This window comes from Trichosurus vulpecula, chromosome 3 (genome assembly GCF_011100635.1).
Source record: "Trichosurus vulpecula isolate mTriVul1 chromosome 3, mTriVul1.pri, whole genome shotgun sequence".
In the NCBI taxonomy this organism is placed as follows: Eukaryota; Metazoa; Chordata; class Mammalia; order Diprotodontia; family Phalangeridae; genus Trichosurus; species Trichosurus vulpecula.
The window spans coordinates 24,620,729-24,641,118 of record NC_050575.1 but is presented as its reverse complement, the minus strand read 5'-3'; the positions used below and the strand labels follow the sequence as shown (position 1 = coordinate 24,641,118).

The window sequence follows — 20,390 nt, the reverse complement described above, 5'->3', positions numbered from 1 at the left end:
CTATTCTCTACACCACCTAGCTGCCCCATATTAAACACTAATGATGATATTAAGACTACTTTCTCTGCATTTTCACTCAAATAGGCAATTGGGGTTAAGTGACTTGCCCAAGGTCACACAGCTAGTTGGTGTCAAGTGTCTGAGGTCAGATTTGAACTCAGGTCCTCCTGACTCCAGGGCTGGTGCTCCATTCACTGTGCCATCTAGCTTCCCCCAAATAGACCACTCTTGACCATATGAGATGCCACAATAAGGCTGGTTGGCTTTAGTGTATAAGGCTGCGTTGTACATAGGGAAGAGTATGGAAACTGGAATCGGTGGACCTAGATTCAAATCCCAGCTCTTCCATTATTATCTTTAGGTGAGTCATTTACTCTCCTTGACTTCAGTTTCTTCACCTGTAAAACAAGGGTGTTCAACTGGATGGGCTCTAAGATTCCTTCCTGTGCTAAATCTGTATAATGCATTTTACCGAGCCTTTTAAATTTGCATTTGTCCTTCACATTCAGTTCAATAAGTGTTTTCTGAATAGGCTGCAGAACAAGGACAAAATTGAAGAAACTATAACAGGCAATCAATGACAGACAATAAGAGCCTAAAAATGAATGTCCAAAGGATAATATGTAAAATAAAATGGCTCATTTTCTTTAAAGTCACAAGTTACATAATTTCTTCACTCTTCTCCTAGATATATAAGAAAGTTGTCTGTGTCTATAGCCCTAAACTAGTTTTAGCAGAAAACAGTTAATTATATATTAATTAGCTACTTTTCTGGGCCTCAACTTTCTTATATGTAAAATAAGAGAGTTGGACCAAATGTCTCTAGGATCCCTTCCAGCTCTAAACTGATAATCCTTTGATCCTGGTGGTTATTTTGAAGATAAACTACTTATTGTACTAAATTCTGTTCCTATCTATCTCCAAACCCAACTGTGTGTACATAAAGCCTTACAATTAAAATACAGATATTAACAAAGGAAATCTACAGTAGGCAATTCCTTAAAAGGTCCATGAACTTATTAATTTGAGGTTTTAGAGTGGTACGCTATTAACTGGCTTCAATTTTGCCTTCAAAATACACTTAACTATTGTTCCCTGATCAGCAATCAGCATTCTTGATGATCTCACCAGAATATGCCCCGTTGGCTTAACAAGAAAACTCACTTACCTCATGTGCACTAGACTTCAAGGGGGAGATTCAGCAACTTGGATGAAAGGAATCCTTCCAGTATCCAGCAGATAACATCTCTGAGTTTTCTCATCTCCCATTCAAAGAAAACCTTGGGAGATAATCTACCAGGAGGAAAGGTCCATGGCTGTGCGCACTCCTGGTTAGGTGATGCACTTAGAGAGGTGATGCACTTAGATGCACTGAAAGTGGGGGGGTGGGGGGGGCAGCGCTAAACAGAGATTAGAGGTTGAAATAGAATTAAAAATCAAGTTCTGTTTTTTATCTCTGAGTAAATGTGTGTGTGTTTTGTCTTTGACGGTCTAGTGACAAAATAACCATAACTAGCATTTATATCGTATTTTAAGGTTTGCAAAGTGCTTTATGCATGTTAACTTATGTGATCCTCACAACAACCCTGTGAGGTAGGTGCTCCTTTTATTTTCATTTTACAGACGAGGGAACTGAGGCAAAGGTTAAGTGGACTTGCCTAGCCACAGGTGTCTGAGGGAGAATTTGAGTCTTTCTGTCTCCAAGCCCTACACTCTATCCACTGTTCATATTCCACTCATAGAATATGATCCCTAATGATTCAGGAAAACTGGTCCTCTTGTTCCCTAATCTATGTTGCTTCTCATGACTAAAAATCTGTCTTTGAGGGTGCAAACTCACTAAACAGGGGAGAAAGTTTTGGGGGATCTTTTTTTGCTTTATTAGGAGGGTGTTTTTTTGTTTGGGTAAGGCAATTGGGGTTAAGTGACTTGTCTAGAGTCACACAACTAGTAAGTGTCGAGTATCTGAGGCTAGATTTGAACTCAGGTCCTCCTCACTCTAGGGCTGGTGCTCTATCCACTGGGCCACCTAGCTGTTCCTTATCAGAAGGTTTTTAAAATGCTCTCTGCGCTGGAAAAACAATACAATGCTTTCTCAATTTCGTTTCTTAGAATCTCTAAATTTTCTGTGGCACTTATTGGTGAACTTTGACTCTGTCTTTTCTGAACCAGGCCATTTCCTGGCCATTTCCAAGCCGTGTCATCTGAACTCTTGTCTCTTTCTTATTCTCATCCCCCTAGGGCTCTAGTGTCTGACTGATGAGCTATCTCCTTAATTTACCTTATCCTGGACCCCTTACACCACTTCCTAGACATCTCTAAGATAATCTGTTATGATCCCACTGCCTGAACTTACTCACCCCCTCTTACCTGTTCCCAGCTTCTGCTTTCTTATATGTGTTGTGAGGGAATGAACTGTCTTATTTGCCTATATTAGTATCTTTAATGCTTAGCACAATGCCTGGCACATGGTAAATATTTAATATATGCTTTTGTAGGTGTCATCTCTTCTGTGAAGTTCTTTTTTCTGATTTCCTTGCTTTTTAGTGCTCTCTCCCTTCAGAAATCACTTTATGGTTTCCTATTTATATACATATTGTATCTCTCAGTTAAACCTAAGCTCTTTGAGGGCAGGGATTTTTTGGCATTATTATCATCTATACAGTTCCTCTCACTTTTTCTTTTTTGGCTGGAGCAATAAGTTCATCAACGTAGAGAACATGAGGTGAGACTCCATCTACCAATGCAGATCATCATCAAACATTGAGATTTGAACCCAGATATACCTGACTCTAATATTAGTTTTCTACCCACTTCTCTGTATTGCTTCTTGCATAGAAGGCTTTTGCTGAATGAATGGAGCAGGAAAGAAGTGGGATGGCTTCACAACAGTTCTGCCACAGCCTCTTTGATATCTAGGTGTGGATCTAACTGTCCCTGCTTTTGAATGTCACAGACGATTTGGAATATCCTTGAGCCAGGTATTCAGAAGACTTTAATGTAAGAAACCACATTTATTACCCTTTTGCATTTTAAGTCTATTGTTTAACAAATGTTATGCACATGGAGCTCGTGGTTAGCTCTGTTTGCTCAGTCTCTGGTTCCCTAATTCCACAGGTTCAGAAAATATTACAGTCCTTTGTCCCAACATTGTTGTGAGTACCCTGGTGGTTTCTGACTAAGTTGCCTTATTGTATCTTGAAATTATTAATCTAAAACTAAGAGGTGATGTTATTTATAATGGGGATAAGCTAGAGACCTTTCCATTAGGATGAGGGGTAAAGTAAGGATATCCATTATCACTTTCACTATTAAGTATTGTGCTAGAAATACTAGCTATGAAGAAGAAGAAGAAGAAGAAGAAGAAGAAGAAGAAGAAGAAGAAGAAGAAGAAGAAGAAGAAGAAGAAGAAGAAGAAGAAGAAGAAGAAGAAGAAGAAGAAGAAGAAGAAATTGAGGGAATAAGCAAAATAGAAACAAAATTTTTGCTTTTTACAGATTGTATGATGGTTTGCTTAGAGAAGCCTAGAGAGTAAACTAAACAAATAATTGAAACAATTAACAACTTTGGCAAAGTTGCAGAGTATAAAATAAACTCATATAAATCATTAGAATTTCTGTATATTAGAAATAAAATCCAGCAGGAAGTGACAGTAAGAGAAATTCTATTTAAAATAACTACAGAAAGTTTAAAATACTTAATATCCACTTAGGAACTATGTTATCATAACTACAAAACGCTCTTTACATGAATAAAAATAGGACTAAACAATTGTAAAAATATTAATTGGTGATTTCACCAATCACTACCTGGAAGAGATCCCAAAATGAATGAAAACTTAAGAATATTATAGCCAAATCATTATTAGTGCAGTTAGAAGAGTATACATAGAGGGTACATGTGTGAGGTGACTATGATGGGGGGATATCTAAAAAAAATTAAAGGGTGAGAAAGAGGTATCCACTGCGAGAAGGGGGAGGGGAGAGGCAGAATCTCATATAAAAGAGGCATGAAAGAGCTTTTACAGTGAAGGGGAAGATGGGGAGTAGCAGACAATGCTTGAACCTTACTCTTATTGGAATTGGCTCAAAGAGGGAATAATATACATGCTCAATTGGGTATAGAAATTTATCTTACCCTACAGCAAAGTAGGAGGGGGTGGCTGATAGAAGGGAGGGCAGATTGGGAGAGACAGTGTTCAGAAGCAAAACACTTTTGAGGAGGGACAGGGTGAAAGGAGAGGGAGAGGGAAAGAGAGAGAAAGAGAGAGAGAGAGAGAGAGAGAGAGAGAGAGAGAGAGAGAGAGAGAGAGAAGTAAAAAGGGGGAATAAGATAGAGGGAAATATATAGTAATCATAGTTGTGGAAAAATTTTACAGCAAGTTTATCTGATGAAGTTTTCATTTCTCAAATATATAGAGAACTGAGTCAAATTTATAAGAATACAAATCACTTCTCAATTGATAAATCGTCAAAGGATATGAACCTGTAGTTTTAAGACAAAGAAATCAAAGCTATCTATGGTCATATGAAAATAGTATTCTAAATTGATTAAAGAAATGCAAATTAAAACAACTCAAGGTACCACCTCACACCTATCAGATTAGCTAATATGACAGAAAAGGAAAATGACAAATGTTGGAGGGGATGGGGGAAAATTGAGACACCAAAGTTGGTGGGGTTGTAAACTGAATCTATCATTCTGTAGGGCAATTTGGAACTATGCCCAAAAGGGCTATAAAACTTTGTACCCTTTAACCCAGCAATACCACTACTAGGTCTGTGTCTCAAAGAGATCAAAAGAAAAAACAAAGGATAAAAGCCCTATATGTACAAAAACATTTATAGCAGCTCTTTTTTTTGTGGTAGCAAAGAACTGGAAATTGAAGGGATGCCCATTAATTGGGGAATGACTGAACAAATTGTGATATATGATTGTAAGAAATAGCAAGCAGGATACTTTCAGAAAGACTTGAGAAGACTTATATGAACTGATGCAAACTGAAGTGAAAAGAACCTGTAGCAACAGCAACATCATGTAATAGTCAGCTGTGAATGACTTAACTATTCTTAGCAGTACAATGACTCAAGAAAATTCCAAAGGATTTATGATGAAAAATGCAATCTACAGAGAAAGAACTGGTGGAATCTGAATGCAGATTGAACCAAACCTTTTTTTAACTTTGTTTTTCTTGAGTTTTTTTGTTTGTGTTTTCTTTTACAACATGACTAATATGGAAATGTTTCGCACAACTCCACATGTATAATTTCTATCAAATTGCTTGCTTTCTCAATGAGGGGGCAGGGGAGGGAGGGGAAAATTTGGAAATCAAAAATTTTTTAAATTAATGCTAAAATTATTTTTACATGTAATTGGGAAAAATAGAATATTAAAAAATTAAATATATATATATATATATATATTCCTCATGGGTAGACAGGGCAATACAATAAAATGACAATATTGCCTAAATTAATTAATTCATTCCATGCCATAACAATAAAATTACCAAGGGATTATTTTAAAGGGGTAGAAAAAATAAGAAAATTCATCTAGAGGAATAAAAGTTTAAGAATCTCAAGAGAAATAATGGAAAAAAAATGGGAAGGAAGGGCATAGCTGTACCAGATCTCAAACTAAGCTACAAAGCAAAAACAATCTGGTACTGGCTAAGAAAAAGAGAGGTTGAACAGCAGGACAGATTAGATACACCATATACAAAAGCAAAGGAACTTAGTAGCCTAGCGTTTGGTCATTCTAAAGATCACAGCTATCAGGGTGAGAACTCATTATTTGACAAAAACTGTCAGGAAAATGGGAGCAGAATCTGGCAAGAGCTAAATACAGATCAACATTTCATAGCTCCAAATGAGTACATGACTTAGGCATAAAGGGTGACATCATAAATAAATTGGAGGAGGAGAGAGGAAATTGTCAGATTTTTTGAATAGGAGAAGAATTCGTGACAAAATAAGAGCTAAAGAAAATCACAGAGAGTAAAATGGACAATTTTCATTACCTAAAATTTAAAAGTTTGTGCAGAAGCAAAACCAATTCATCTAAAATTAGAAGAGAAACAGGCAAATGTAGGAAAACCCCTTTGCAGCAAGTTTCTCTGATAAAGGACACACACACACTCTCTCTGTATATGTACACACACGTGTGTATTTATTTATGTATAAGAATAAGAGCTACTCCCTAATTAAGCATGGTCAAAGGACATAAATAAGCACCTTTAAGAAGATATTCATATCTTTTGATGCAGTGATAATAGTACTAGGGCTATACTTCAAAGAGGAAAAGGGCCCTTGGATACAAAAGTATTTATAGCAGCTCTTCTTGTGGTGGCAAAGAATTGGAAACTGAGGACTTGCCTATCAATTAGGGAATGAATGAGCAAGTTAAGGTATATGAATGTGATGGAATACCATTGTGCTTTATGGAATACTATATGGAATACTCTATGAAATTATTTCATAGAAACTTGGAAAGATTTTTAGGAACTGGTGCAGAGTGAAATGACAACCAGGAGAACAATTTATACAACACCACTGTTGTAAAGACAAATAACTTTGAAAGATCTAGGGACTTTGATCAAAGCAATGACCAATGATGATTCTAGAGCAGGGCTGTCCAAGACACGGGCCGTGCACCCCCATGCGGCCCACCTGTGTCCACCACAAGCACAGAAATCGACACAAATGCTTTAGTTAAAGAAGCATTTATGTCGATTTCCACGCCAAGTAGTAAACACAGGTGGGACGCATAAAATCGCGCTTCGGGCTTCATGAGGCCTGTGGGCTGCACTTTGGACAGCCCTGTTGTAGAGGATTCATGATAAAGCATGCTCCTGACAAAGAGATGATGGATTCAGAGGATGGATTAAGATATATATCTTTTTGGATATGGCTACGCAGGAATTTGTTTTGCTTGACTACACATGTTTGTATTATGGTTTTGGTTTTTGTTTTCTTTTTCAATTTGGGCAAGAGGAAGGTGAGAAATACAGACAGCAGGTAATTATTGATTTATAAAAGAAACTACGAATCCAGAAATAAGTAATTTTTACTAAATGACCAACCATTGAGAAAGACCAATTTCTTTCTTCTAGTGAGAGATTAGTGGTTGCACTGACATCTGTTTGTAAATTTCAATCAATACTGGAGACATATTAAAATGTTTTTTTCCCATAAATATAGATCCAAAAAGGAAAACGTCTATACTGGAGAAGGACCTTTTATAAGAGACTCTCAAGGTTTATTCATATCATCAAGATATTTTTGAAAATACAGTTTCCAAAGTTCTTTCACGTCCACAATCTCATTTGATTTTTATAACTACCCCATGAGCGAGGGTAGGACAAGTATTATTTATTACTACCATTTGGGAGGGGGAAAAGTTGTGAAAAATCAAATTTAGGTTTGATGTATGGAAAAACTTCCTAACATTCAGCATTGTCCAAACGTGAGGTGGGGTGCATTGGGAAGCGGTGGATTCTCCCTTACTAGAGAGTTTGTACAAAAGCAAAACCAATTTAGCTAAAATTAAAAGGGGAACAGGTAAATGGGAAAAATATCTTTGCAGCAAGTTCCTCTGATACAAGTAAGGCTTCAAGCTAAGGCTGGAGGACCACTTATCAAGTTCTTCCTCATCTATGAGTTAGACTAGAAGTTTCTGATGGTCCTTCCAATTATAAGATTCTGTGGTTCTGCAACTTGCCCAAGATACATGGGGAAGTAGAAAGAATGCTGGCCCTGGAGTTAGAGGATGTGGATTTGAATTCTGGCTCTGCCACTTACTCCCTGTGACTTTGAAGAAGTCACTCTGGGTCTCTCTGGGTTTCAGTAAAATGTGTGTGATACCTTAATATCCATTTCACATTTAAGGCTATGCCATAACTAGTCAGTAGTAGAGCTGGGACCAGAATCCAGTCTCTTGACTCATGGTCTGTTACTCTTATTACTGCTTCCTTTAGTGTTTCAAGGATATCTAATTTCATCAGTATGGGTACTCCCTTAAAGGATGCATGCCAAACCTCCTTCTACATCTATGAATAGCTATGACCAAAAGAATTCATCATTTGGAGCCAAGCTTCTGGTGGTGTTCCTCTCCTATATTTATCTTGGCTGGTCCTCAGACAGTAAGACATATAATTTGTCCCCAGATCTGTACTTGAAGTCTTTTCAGCTTGGTATAACACCACGAAAATATCTTATGACTTGTTTTTAAGATATCAAATTATCTATAAAGCTTCCTAAACCTACTTAAAATTTAGGTTTATGTCTTAGAATGTAAGATCCTGGAAAATAAGGGTCACTCTGGTCCTCAGGTCTGTTTAGCATTCAGCAGACAGTGTGTAAATTAGTTAGCTCATTGGAAGAGACAGAAACATCATTCTTGGCACACGATAAGAAATAATGTAAGCACAGATTCTTGAAATATTGATGTATCATTACCTAAGGGGTGAGAACAGGGAAGGCTAGTCATGTATATGGCATTATCCAAGAATCTGCAAAAAGCTAAGGCTTGCAAAAAAAGTAGAGAAGTCTTTATGCCTGAAAGTCAAGTTCTTTGTGGTATCAGTGGAATTAATGAGGAAAAACTTGACTGTCAGCTACTTCTTATCATTTGGGGATAGCTGGAGGATGGGGAAAGTGATGTTCCTGGTATCATGAAATAGGTGTGTAGATACACTTTAGAAAAAGCTGCAAATCATTGTACAAAAGTATGGTATTATCGCTGTCTTTATGTCCCAACTTCCTCATAAAGTTCACTTCCTGTTCTCACTCATCTGTCTCTTGTCTGACCTCCTGTGACCCTCATCTTCTGCATCATATTTGATTATACATAGTCTTACTTTCTCCTCCTATTATGTCATGTATTAGTTTGGTCCCCCTCCCTCAAACAGTGTGCTCACAAATGTATGAACCATTTGTCCAACTTGGATTCCAGGAACTAAGTCCAAGTAAAACAACCGTATACCGCTCAAAACATAAAAACACTCATTAGATAATAAGGATTATCTAAAATGCTCAACCGATATGGCTGCGGTTCAGGTTCAGCTCAACTTGACTCATATTTATGAATGTACCTAAGCAATAAGTTGCCTAAAAATAATTATTTCCTGGTCCTTCTCTCTATATAACTGAATCCAACTCATCCTTCAGGACAGCTAGGTGGTAGAGTGGATAGAGCGCTGGGCCTAAAGTCAGGAAGACTCATCTATTTTAAGTTCAAATCTGACCTCAGACACTTACTAGCTCTGTGACCCCGGGCAAGTCACTTGACCATGTTTACCTCAGTTTCCTCATCTGTAAAATGAGCTGGAGAAGGAAATGGCAAACCACTCCAGCATCTTTGTCAACAAAACTCCAAAATTAGGTCACGAAGAATTGGACACAGTTAAAATGACTCGACGACAGCAGCAGCAACAACAATTCATCTTTCAAGGCCAAGTTCAAGTCCCAGCTCTTCCATGCAGCCTCCTGTGACTGCTCCATCTTACAGTGATCTCCCCTTCTCTATTCTCCCTCAGCATTCACTGTCTCTATGACTAACAGAAACTTTCTGCCCTTTTCTCTTTTCATTTCCTGAAGCACTAACCATCCCTTAAAGCCCAACTTAAAGGCTACCTCCTTGTACCTTTGCTTTGTATCTCTAGAGTACTTGTTGTGTAAAGTTATATTTCATGGTTACCTGAGTTTGTGTCTTATCTCCCTACAAGAGTGCAAACTCTCTCAGGACAGGAATTTCCTTCATGGCCTAGCATAGTATGGTAGGTACCTATAGTCCATAGAACAAATTGTTATTTAGCTTTCACTGTGTATTTGTTTCTTGTCTTCCCAGCTTATTTGTAAATTCCCTAAGCATGGACCTATCCAATGTTTCTGTCTTCCCACAAATGCTCAGTGCTAGACCCACAAGGGGTCTTCATTAATAGTTGTGGAATACTTGCTCTGTAATTATAATGACATTATGTTTTGTTCCATAAATACACTGTTTTGAAGCCAGGAAGACCTGGGTTCAAATCTATGCCCTGCTCCCTTCTCTCTGTCACCCCATTCCATACACATATACTGTCTGTATGACACTGAGCAAATCTCTTAACCTCTCTGCTCAAGGCAACTCTTTAAGAATACAAGTTGTCGAGAAAGTGAAAACCTGCATTCATAGAGAGCGTTTCCTCACATGGAAGTTCCCTCTATCAATTAAATTTCAGGTATCTCTGAATATTGAATGATAAGTGTGCATAAAAGTCAATCCTATAATGTAGCATATTTATAATATGACATGTGGCATAAATAGACTGGCACATGCTGTCCAGAAAGCGCTTTCCTGAAATATACAATAACAGAATATGTCAAATAAATGGCAGGTAAGCAGAAAATATGTTTTTTTTTTCCATCCTAAATAAAAATTGTGTTTCCTTTTCAGTTGCTTGTTGAGGGCTTTTGGTATATGCAAACATTACAGTCTAATGCAAACCCTGGAACTTTTATCAAGGGTGAACTTCTCCAGTGGGGCAGGCCTGGTACAACTTTCTGAGAAACCATTCCTCTCTCTAAGAGGATTAAACTGCACCCAAATCATGGCCCATTGACCTGTTAGATGCAATTTCAACAGGTACAAAGCTTCTGACATCTTTCCATTAGGAAAGCTCAATCAAATGCAGAATGACGTTGCTGCCCAGCACCCCCATGGTTACCTGTAGTACCACTAGTGAAACACACAATTGAAAGGTCTTCTGGCCGAGGAGGCTAAGAGGAGACAAGAAAAGAAAAAGGAAATTATCGGAATGTCCATCCATACCTGCTCCATTTTAAAGAGAGAATGCAATTCCAGTTTCTTGCTTCCTAGCATTCTGTCCCGTCTGTGAGAATTATTCTGCCCCAGGTTGACCTAGGACCCTGATTCTCCCTCTTTATTGTTTTGGTGCTCCCTGTTGATTTCTCATTCTTTCTTGTTCTCCTCCCTCAGATGTCTGTGACAAATGCTCTCCCACAGGATATATCCCTCAGTCTAATCTTTCATGGTAACTGCTTCTCTGCTCCCAGCCTTGGCCCCCAAATTTGACCTCCTTTATGCATCTAGAAAAAAGTGTTATTTCCATGGTGCAGTGATAAGTGTTGCATTTTGAATCAGAGGACCTGGATTCAAATCCTACCTCCTCTTCTACCTGTGTGACCTTGAACATGTCACTTCAGCTCTTTGGGTCTCAGTTTCTTCATCCGTAAAATGAGGGAATTGGAGTAGAAGGCCATTCCAGTTCTAAATCTATGGGATCTGGATACAGATTCTATCTCTGATGCTTACTACCTGTTTAACCTTGGTCAAGTCATTTGACCTCAGTCGCCTTAATTATAAAATAAGGGGGGTTGGACTAAATGACCACTTAGCTCAAATCTCTGATTCCATTATTCTGTGATTTCTAGCCCGGAATCACCATAGCTAATGAAACTCTACCGGAAAGTTTACTAAATCAAAGTGCCTGTGAAAAAAGTGATGAAAAACAAAGTTTGATCTGGAACACTCTTTTTGTCCTTCTGGTCACCCAAGTAGCTGAAGCCAACTCATCCTTGTGGGTCCAGATCAAGTTCTACCATCTCCACGAAGTCTTCCTCGATTCTCTCAGGGCCCAATTTTTCTCTCTTTTTTACCCCTCATCAAGCTTGAATCACCTGTTACCTCATATGCCTAGGAACTTTTCATGGGTATGTGTATAATCCCCTGGTCCAAACTTGTCTTGAGGGAACTGACCTTTTATCTCTGGCACTAATCTAATATTCAGTAAATACTCAACACATTTGTTGATTAACTTACCACAGGAGGGTGATGATTCTCTCTTCCACAATCCTGAAAAAATAAAATGTGGTTTTTAAAAGTCCTTAAATACATTTACATCATCCGAGTGCTGAAATTCACTCAAATAATATTCATTCACTTCATTCCAGCACCCCACATTATTAAAACTGTTCAGTATTAATTAGAAAGGTGATATTTGGGAAATTTGGGTGCTAATAGCCCTAAGGAGGAGAGGTCAAAGAAAGGTCAGAAATGCTGCCAATACTACTGGTGTCAAATTCGAAAGGAATGGATCCCTGCAAACAGCATATTGACTTAGAAAACCACAAATGCACACTATCTATATTGCGTTGTATTTTTATTTATTTTATTAAACATTTCCCAATTCCATTTTATTTTTATTTTTTTATTCCCAATTCCATTTTAATCCTGTTGAGTTATACTCCCAAGAGTTTGATGCCTCTGGCCTAGGCCTTGGCCAAATTTATTCTAGTGGGAAATGGGGCAATTTCCACAGTTGTTGATATTTTCATTGCATCTGGTGTGCTTATGGGTGAAAGCTTTGTCTCCAGAGTCCCAAATGATACTACGTGTCCCATGTGAGCCTGGAAGGTGTTTTGTCCACTTGAGAGTTGTCTGTGTAGGCTGTATTTACTAGTGTGGGGAAGGGGAAAGTTGAACTAAGACAAACACCCAATTAGAACTAGCAATTAAGCAGATGTATAACAGTTGTTTGATGAAATTCATTCATTTTCTTTCTAAAATGGTTTGTGTATTCACACAGCATTGGACCATGAACCCTCAGACAATGGGGATTCTATGGCCCTTCATACCATGCTTGGAATATAATATCCCATTCAAGCAGATGTAGGCCCTCACTTGACTCAGCAGGCACCCTCCTGAAAAGCTGTATACATGGTAGCAAGTTGAAATGGAAAGAACTAGACTAACTAAAGAGTTAGGAGACCTGGGTTCAAATCCTAGCTCTAGCACTTAGCTGTGTGGTCCTGAGCAGGTCACTTCAGATCTCCTAGCCTCAGTTTCCTCACCTATAAAATGGTGATAATGATATAGTGCCTACTTCCCAATGTCATTGTAAGTGTTCTTTAAACCTTAAAGCAGTGTAGTAATATTTCACTGTTATTATATTTTAAATGCATGAGGAAATTCATTATATAACATTATCCTAAAGGGAATCCTTTTATAAAGAGACTTCTTTTCAATGAATAATCACCCCCTTCTCTAATTTATCTTTTGGTAGGCAGCAAAGCGTAGTGGATAGAAAGCTGGCTTTGGAGTCAGCAAAATCTGGGTTCACATCCTGTCTCTGACACATATTATCTATGTGACCGTGGGTAAATCACTTAATCTTTCAATGTCCTAGGCAACTCTCTAAGACTAAAAGTTTCAGACAGGTTACCATTTGGCTTTGGTGGAAGGGATTTCCTTACTATAGATTTTTGTTACAATGAGGAAGTCACAGGTTTGGGCTGAACTAAATAAGATATTTTATGTAATGCTGGATTTCAGTACACTGAGTTTGCTTAAAATGAGGTATTACCAAGAAGTCCCAGATGAATGCTTTTTCTTCTTGTCTGTTTGATCATAGTGACAAAGGCCATATGAATAGTAGAAAATGCTAACTTCACTCTATTATCTCCTCAGAAACAGAGTTGAGTGAGAAAGAATTAATTCAATGGGGTGCCAAATATTTAGGAGCTATTTACAAGGCTGTGATAGTCCCCACTATACAAGAATTTCAGAATATATCTCCATACCTACAATACCATCTTCATCTTTTCTTTCATTGAGTAGATATAATAATCTGGGACAGTAGATATAATAATCTGCATCCTTCATGACCACTTAAAATATTATTTTTTGAGGGGGGAAGGCAAGGCAATTGGGGTTAAGTGACTTGCCCAAGGTCACACAGCTAGTAAGTGTGTCAAGTGTCTGAGGCCAGGTTTGAACTCAGGTGCTCCTGATTCTAGGGCCGGTGTTCTACTCACTGTGCCACTTAGCTGTCCCTGCTTAAAATATTGTCTAGAAAAAAGATAGAGTTGAATCCCTCCTTACATTCCTATGTTATTTATTGCCTGTTTTATTCCTTAGCATTTAGCATATATTGCTTTTTATTAAAGACATGTCGGACATGGTCCCAGACAGACTATAAAGGGCATGGACCGTGACCACTCTATCCTTTGGATTCACCACAATATAGCTAAACACAGGGCTGGGTAGCTATACTGTAATATCTTATTAAGTAATGGGTGTGAAGGTTCAAGAGGAGATGTGATAGCTATATTATGGTGGCCCCATTTCTAGAAAGACGACAAATTGGACAGATATGGTGGTTCTCTAAACCTAGAGATAATTCTATTACTGTCAGATACTCTGTGTTAACTCAGCTGGCGCTGTCCATTGTGCTAAAATGAGGTCAGGCTTCGTGCCTGGAGAGCTTCTTCTAGTCTCTGCTACCACTTACTTCATTTCTAACATCAAGCTCAAGAGGAATGAGTCCTCCATTATGCTGAACTGCCACTGACCAAATTGACCCATACCTTGGACAACAATAAAAATTCTGGACGTGTACCTTCCGTTCAGATGAATGTCTTCCTTAGTGAGTTGGAGCATGCTTAGTATTTTCTTCATAGATCACATCAGTACCATTTTAGATCATGACAAGTCTAAGATGGAAATAGCTTGGTACAGTGGCTGTACCAAAGAGCATTGATTCTGGAGTCAGAAGGCCTGGGTTCAAATCTCAGCTCAAATCTCAACCTCCCTAAAACTTAGTCTCCATATCTAGAAAATGAAGGAGTTGGATAGCCTTTGAAATCCTGCCCCTCTCCAGAGCTATGACCCTGTGAGATCAGCTTCAATCCATGTCTATAACTATGTGGAAATGATGACCCCTGCGTAGTTGATCCTTTCATATGGAGACTAAAAGCTCTGACTGAGAGCCAGGACACCTGGGCTTTAGTGCCAGCTCTGACATGAAAATGCTGTATGACCTCAGATAGTCAGTCAATCAACATTTATCAAGCATCTACTCTGTGTCAGGTACTGCGCTAAGAATTAGCAAGCTATAGTGGGAACAACAGCTAGGTGGTTCAGCGAGGAGCGTATGAGGAACATCCTGGGTCTGGAGTCAGGAAGACCTGAGTTTAAATCTGGCCTCAGACACTTAGTAGCCGTGTGACCCTGGGCAAGTCACTTCACCTCTGTTTGCTTAATCCACTGGAGAAGGAAATGATAGCCATTCCAGAATCTTTGCCAAGAAAACCCCAAGGACAATATTGCTGTGCTATGGTTCATGAGGTCATGAAGGGTTGGACAAAACTAAACAACAACAAAGGGAAAGAGCAGTAGCCTTGAAGCCGGAAGACTTCGGAAGTTTGAGTCCTGGACTCTAACATGGACTAACTGTTGAGACCAAGGCAAGTCACTTCACTTTCCAGACCTGCAGTTCCCTAATTTGTAAGATGGAGGAAATTAGGCTTCTATTACCTGCTTCTCAGGGTTGTGAAGAAAAGCTGTTTTAAAAGGTTAGTTATTCTAACTTCTTAGTGGAGAAGTTATATTATCAGTCACAGATAAAAAAATCCTTTCTAACCTAACTCACAGTTACAGAAAGCAGCTGTGAAAAAAGTTTTTAGAAATTTAATGGTTTAAAATTTTTTTCAACAGTTTGTCTGGTTTGACATTTTTAAAGAAAGAGCTTCTATTAAAACCAGGCAAAGAAGCTCACCTCGACTTCCTTCATGGACTGAATTTCCACACCACATTTCTTTCCTCGTTCTTTCAAATCGTTTTCAAATGGCTCAATGAGAATGATGAATTTCAGGACAGGAATTTCCTTTCTCTCCACGTTTTCCAAGAGAAGGATGGCTTTTTCAGGTCTATCACAAATCACTGTGGCAATATCAGCTGAGAAGAAAATTGTTTTAAGTGTCAGTACTAGGCAGGCTCCCTGGCTATGGCCTGCCCAAAGTATGCTATAGTTATAGGGTGGCCTGGGCAGATGGTGCTCCAGGATCCACATAAGCTCTGGCTTTTTAAAAACTTTACCCCCAGGATACTGCAGCCTCCTTGTTTCATCCAGCAATATTACAATACATTTGCATGAGATTTAATTAGTGCTTAGTTTTTGAAAGTTGCTAACAGAAGTGTGTGCATATGCATGTGTATGCCTTCATAAGTGATCACACATGTATGCATACATGCAAATCTGAGGGCCAGGAAGAAAAGGACTGGTCTGCTGGTGACCTAGTTTTCCCTTGAGAATTGACTCTAGGGAGGGTGGGTACTTAGAAGACAAACATCCTGCCTACAAAGTGGAAAGCTTTCAGTCGGAAAGGGACCTCTTCCTTTCCAACTTCCAGACCAGCAAAGAGATTAGGAATTTCACAAAGACTGGAACTGGAAGGAACTATTAAGGGTTGGTTTGGGCAAGGCATGTACTGATAGTTTAGACACTCCTAGATGGATATGCTGTTGCTCTGAAAATTCCCATTCCAAGGATACTTTGGCAATCTCCTTTGGGAAATGAAGTTTCTGCTTCTGCCTTCCCTGAATTAATGTTACCTGTATTAATAATGTAGCGAATGGCGCCTGGGCCTAATGTGTCATATAGTGGAACCACCACCATGGAATAGGTGTAGCAGGCCAGCTCTGAGATGATCCACTGGTAAGAGCCACAGGAGAGAGGATTTGGTGAGAAGAAGGAGAGGAAGAGAGTTAAAATACTGTTCAGTGACTTGACACATGAGAAAAAAAAGATGGTACTGTTTCTCTTACCTCTGGTCGGTTCTGAGCAAAGACGCCAATAAACTGCTCTGTTGATGGTTTACATTCATGTTGGAGGAGTCCTGATCCCAGAAACTCTGCCCTGTCTGCCACCTGGATATACAGGAAAGACAATTTAGTAAGGAAAAAATTATTACATGAGAAATCTTGAGATATAGCTAAGAGATTGAATGTTTTCATTTAAACAATTGTATTCCTTATACTAGAGAAACAGCCTGGTGTAGCGAATAGTGGGTTAGTATTGGGGTCAAGACAATCTGGGTTCAAGTTGTACCACTGATATACTATCTGGTTGACCATAGGCTAAGTCACTTATCCTCCCAGACAATTCCCTAAGAAGGTAACTTACATATAAGTTGCCAATCTGCCTTAGTGGAAGTAGTTTCCTCATCAGTGAGTTCTATATACCAGTGAAATCATAAGGCTTCCCCACAATGGATGGTGTTAAGCTTTCCCCTCCCTCTAACTGTACCAGCTAAAAGCCAAGAACAGGGTTGCTAAAGGCCACCAAATTGCTGATGAATCCAGTTTCCTTTCAAAAGATTTGAAGTCCATCCAAGATACATTTCCTGATGTTTGCTAATGGCATTATTAGGTAAAAATAACCTTTCATATTTGTCAGCAAAAATATGACAAATGGCATGAAATAACCTTGGAGACGAGTAATATCACACTGATGTCTTAAGTTTTCTCCTTGGAGTTTATTTAGCTATAAACAATGCCAACCTCATATGCTGAACGGTTCTTACCTCTCTGTAGGACAACCACTGATATGGCTGCTTGGGCTTCCTGGATCCAAGGCAGGGACCATCTCCTAAAAAAGAGGAATATTCGCTGTTAGCCATTGTGTACATTGTAGAGACCTGTTTTATAAAAATCCTTTGATATCTCCATTCACCCATAGCACTGCATAGCTTTCACTGGCCTGATGAAGCAATGTGCCAGGTTGGGGAGGCTTTAAAAAAATTGTGATGAAGAATCCTCAGGTGACCCATCCATATACATTCTACTAAACTATGTATTCCAAGTGTTGGGTAAATGAGCAGGTCGAGAATGACACACAAGGCTGCTAGTGTACCTAAAGGCCAGAGAGTTCCAAAAACATCTCTCTTGTGGGCAGGAGTTTCAATTTGGGCATGCTGCATGAACTACAAAGGGAGCTTGTGAAGGACTGTGCAGCTGCTCTTACTCATTCCTAGAGTTCTTGTGTATACATTGCAATTATCAGTGAGGCAAAATATTTTATGTGTATGTTTGCAATCAGGAAAGCAAACCAACAAGTGTCCTCCCCTCCTTTTTCCACCCCCAAATCATGAAGGGTCATTCATAGAGATATTATTGAATATCTCTTGGGTGTTTTTGGGGGGGTATGTGTTGAGGGTTACACAGCCAGAGGCTCTGTTCCATCAGTGTATTACACTACCACTATCTCACATTTTCACGGTGTTTTAAGGTTGAAAAAGGGCTTTAGATATGTAATTTTATTTCATCGTCATCACAACCCTGTAAATATAACAGGTATTTTTTTATCCCCACCTTATACATGAGAAAAGTGAGACCCAGAGCGACTTGCTCAGGGTTATAGAGCTTGTAAATGTTAGGGGGAAGATCCAAACTCAGGTATCCTGATTCTCAGTTCAGATCTCTTTCCACTATGTAAAGCCAGCTCTAGGGTTAAGATTCAAATAAATTAACAACCGGTTCTCCACGGAACAGAGCTGAGGTGCTGCTGCTGCTGACATGGTGGGTGCAGGCCCTGAACCTGCTAACAACCGGTTCACCCAACTCAACTTAAAATTAGGAACCAGTTCCATCGAACTTGTGCCAATTGGCTGAATCCCACCACTGGCCAGCTCCTATAAAGTTAACTAATAAAGCTACAGAAGGGTCAATATTGCTAGTTCTAGACCTGTTTCACATGTTTTCTCATAGTGCTTGTTTTATCCAAGAACAATCTAAGCAGACAATTTTAAAGAAATGTCTTTTGTAGCTGTGTGACCCTGAGCAAGTCACTTAACCCCAACTGCCTACCCCCCCAAAAAGAAAAAAATGTCTTTTCTACACAAACACACACACACAGTGTAGAAATCCGTCAAAGTTAATGGGAAAATAGGTGGGGGTGGGGTGGAGTTGTTAAGAAAGAGGATGATGCCAGAGAGGGAGTAGTCACAAGCAAAACAAACTTTGTGATCCAAAATGGAGATTAAAAAATGAGAAAAAAAGGACTAGAATCTAAGATGGTGCCTTATGATTGCCTAATACACAATTTGGGAATGGCTGAACAGGCCGTATATGAAATGTAATGGAGTATTATTGCAAGCCCTTCCATTAGACTGTGAGCTCCTTGAGAACAGAGAATGTTTGTTTGGGTTTCTTTTTTGCCTTTCTTTGCATCCCCAGAGTTTAGCACAGCATTTGGCACAGAGCAGATACTTAATAAGTGCCTGTTGATTTTTTGTACCAAATGAAATGACAAAAGTGATGATTTCAGAGAATCCTGGATAGTAGGAACAGTTGCAGAGTAAACTGAGAAGAAGCAGGAGAACAGTCTTAACAAGGACAACCCCACTGTGAAGAAAAACAACTTTGATAAGCCCTCTGATCAAAGCAATAACCAATGAGGTCTCCAGAGGACCTGAGCTGAATCCTGTTACCCACTTCCTGACAGAGAAGCAGTGTACCTAAGGTGCAGAGACATAAACATTTCTGTACATTCTCTGTATGGATTCACTGAGCTTGACTGTTTATTTGTCACAAGGCCCCCACTCTACTTCCCTCCTTTTATAATGTTAGTTGTGGAGGGGGAATGGTTGGGAGAAGCTTAAGCTCCACTAGGTCACTAGCAGTAGTGACCTTTCCCTCCCCCTCAAAAGGACCATTTTAACATTTTTTAAAAATTCTCAGAAGAAAATAGAAGGAAGAAATGACAGGCAGAATAGTTTTGAAAGTAATTTGAACAATTTATTATATATTTAAAAAATAAGCTCTGTGAAATGGCGATTAATCATTTTATATAGAATCCTTTTTCTGTATTGTGATATGTATGGAAATGCTTTTTTTTAGAGTTCAAGTTCAAAATAAAAAAAAATTTTAAAAGAAATGTCAAGAAACTTTTTTTTAAATTGGAGGCTGTAACTTTTCCACCTTCTCTTAGACTGGAAGCCTTATTAACAATGAGGGAATCTTCATTTTGCTTCCTATTGCCTTATGTCCTAATCTATTTCAACTAAACAAACATTAAGTAAAACCTGATATATGCAGAGGTCTATGCTAGTACCCTGTGATACAAATAAATTGTGTGTGATGGTGGTGCTGCTGGTGCTGGTGGTGCTGGTGGTACCGGTGATGGGGAGAGGAAGTCAACATGGCCTGCCCTGAAGCTCAATTGTTCTGCTTGGAAGGCAGAAAGTCAGGCTGCAGCAACATTAATCTCAGACACTGGCTAAGGCCAGCTCTGTGGGCAGGAGGGTCCACAGCAAACTCAGAACCCTCTCTCTCAGTTCAGTAAGGGAGGAGGAAAAAGGTAAAAGGGAGCCACTAGGTATATCTGCCTCATCAGTCCCAAAGAGAACAGGACCTTTGAGAGGTCTGGCCCGGACAGAATCCAGCAAATCTGATGATGGGGCTGATAATGTCCTTAGGACAGTATTACAGGCTGGATAAGCAGCCTCTGGGAATAAGGACCTGCAGGACAACTTTGACCTTTTCCAGGCAGCCAGGAAGAGCCTGCTGGGCAAATGGTTTTCAGGAAAAGGCCCTGGTCATACAGACAGCAG

At 39.1% G+C, this 20,390-nt stretch overlaps 1 protein-coding gene across 3 annotated transcripts in view; it reads right to left on the bottom strand.

Annotated features, from left to right (window-relative positions):
* Positions 1 to 20,390, bottom strand: part of ACSL6 (acyl-CoA synthetase long chain family member 6) — a 72,112-nt gene that overhangs the window by 36,013 nt on the left and 15,709 nt on the right. For all 3 annotated transcript variants that reach the window (XM_036750512.1, XM_036750513.1, XM_036750514.1), the window contains exons 3-8: positions 17,364 to 17,428; positions 16,606 to 16,707; positions 16,393 to 16,492; positions 15,557 to 15,735; positions 11,821 to 11,853; positions 10,706 to 10,757 (exon numbers count right to left, since the gene is read on the bottom strand). In XM_036750512.1, the coding sequence (XP_036606407.1) occupies positions 10,706 to 10,757; positions 11,821 to 11,853; positions 15,557 to 15,735; positions 16,393 to 16,492; positions 16,606 to 16,707; positions 17,364 to 17,428 (531 nt within the window). The remainder of the gene's footprint in view (positions 1 to 10,705; positions 10,758 to 11,820; positions 11,854 to 15,556; positions 15,736 to 16,392; positions 16,493 to 16,605; positions 16,708 to 17,363; positions 17,429 to 20,390) is intronic.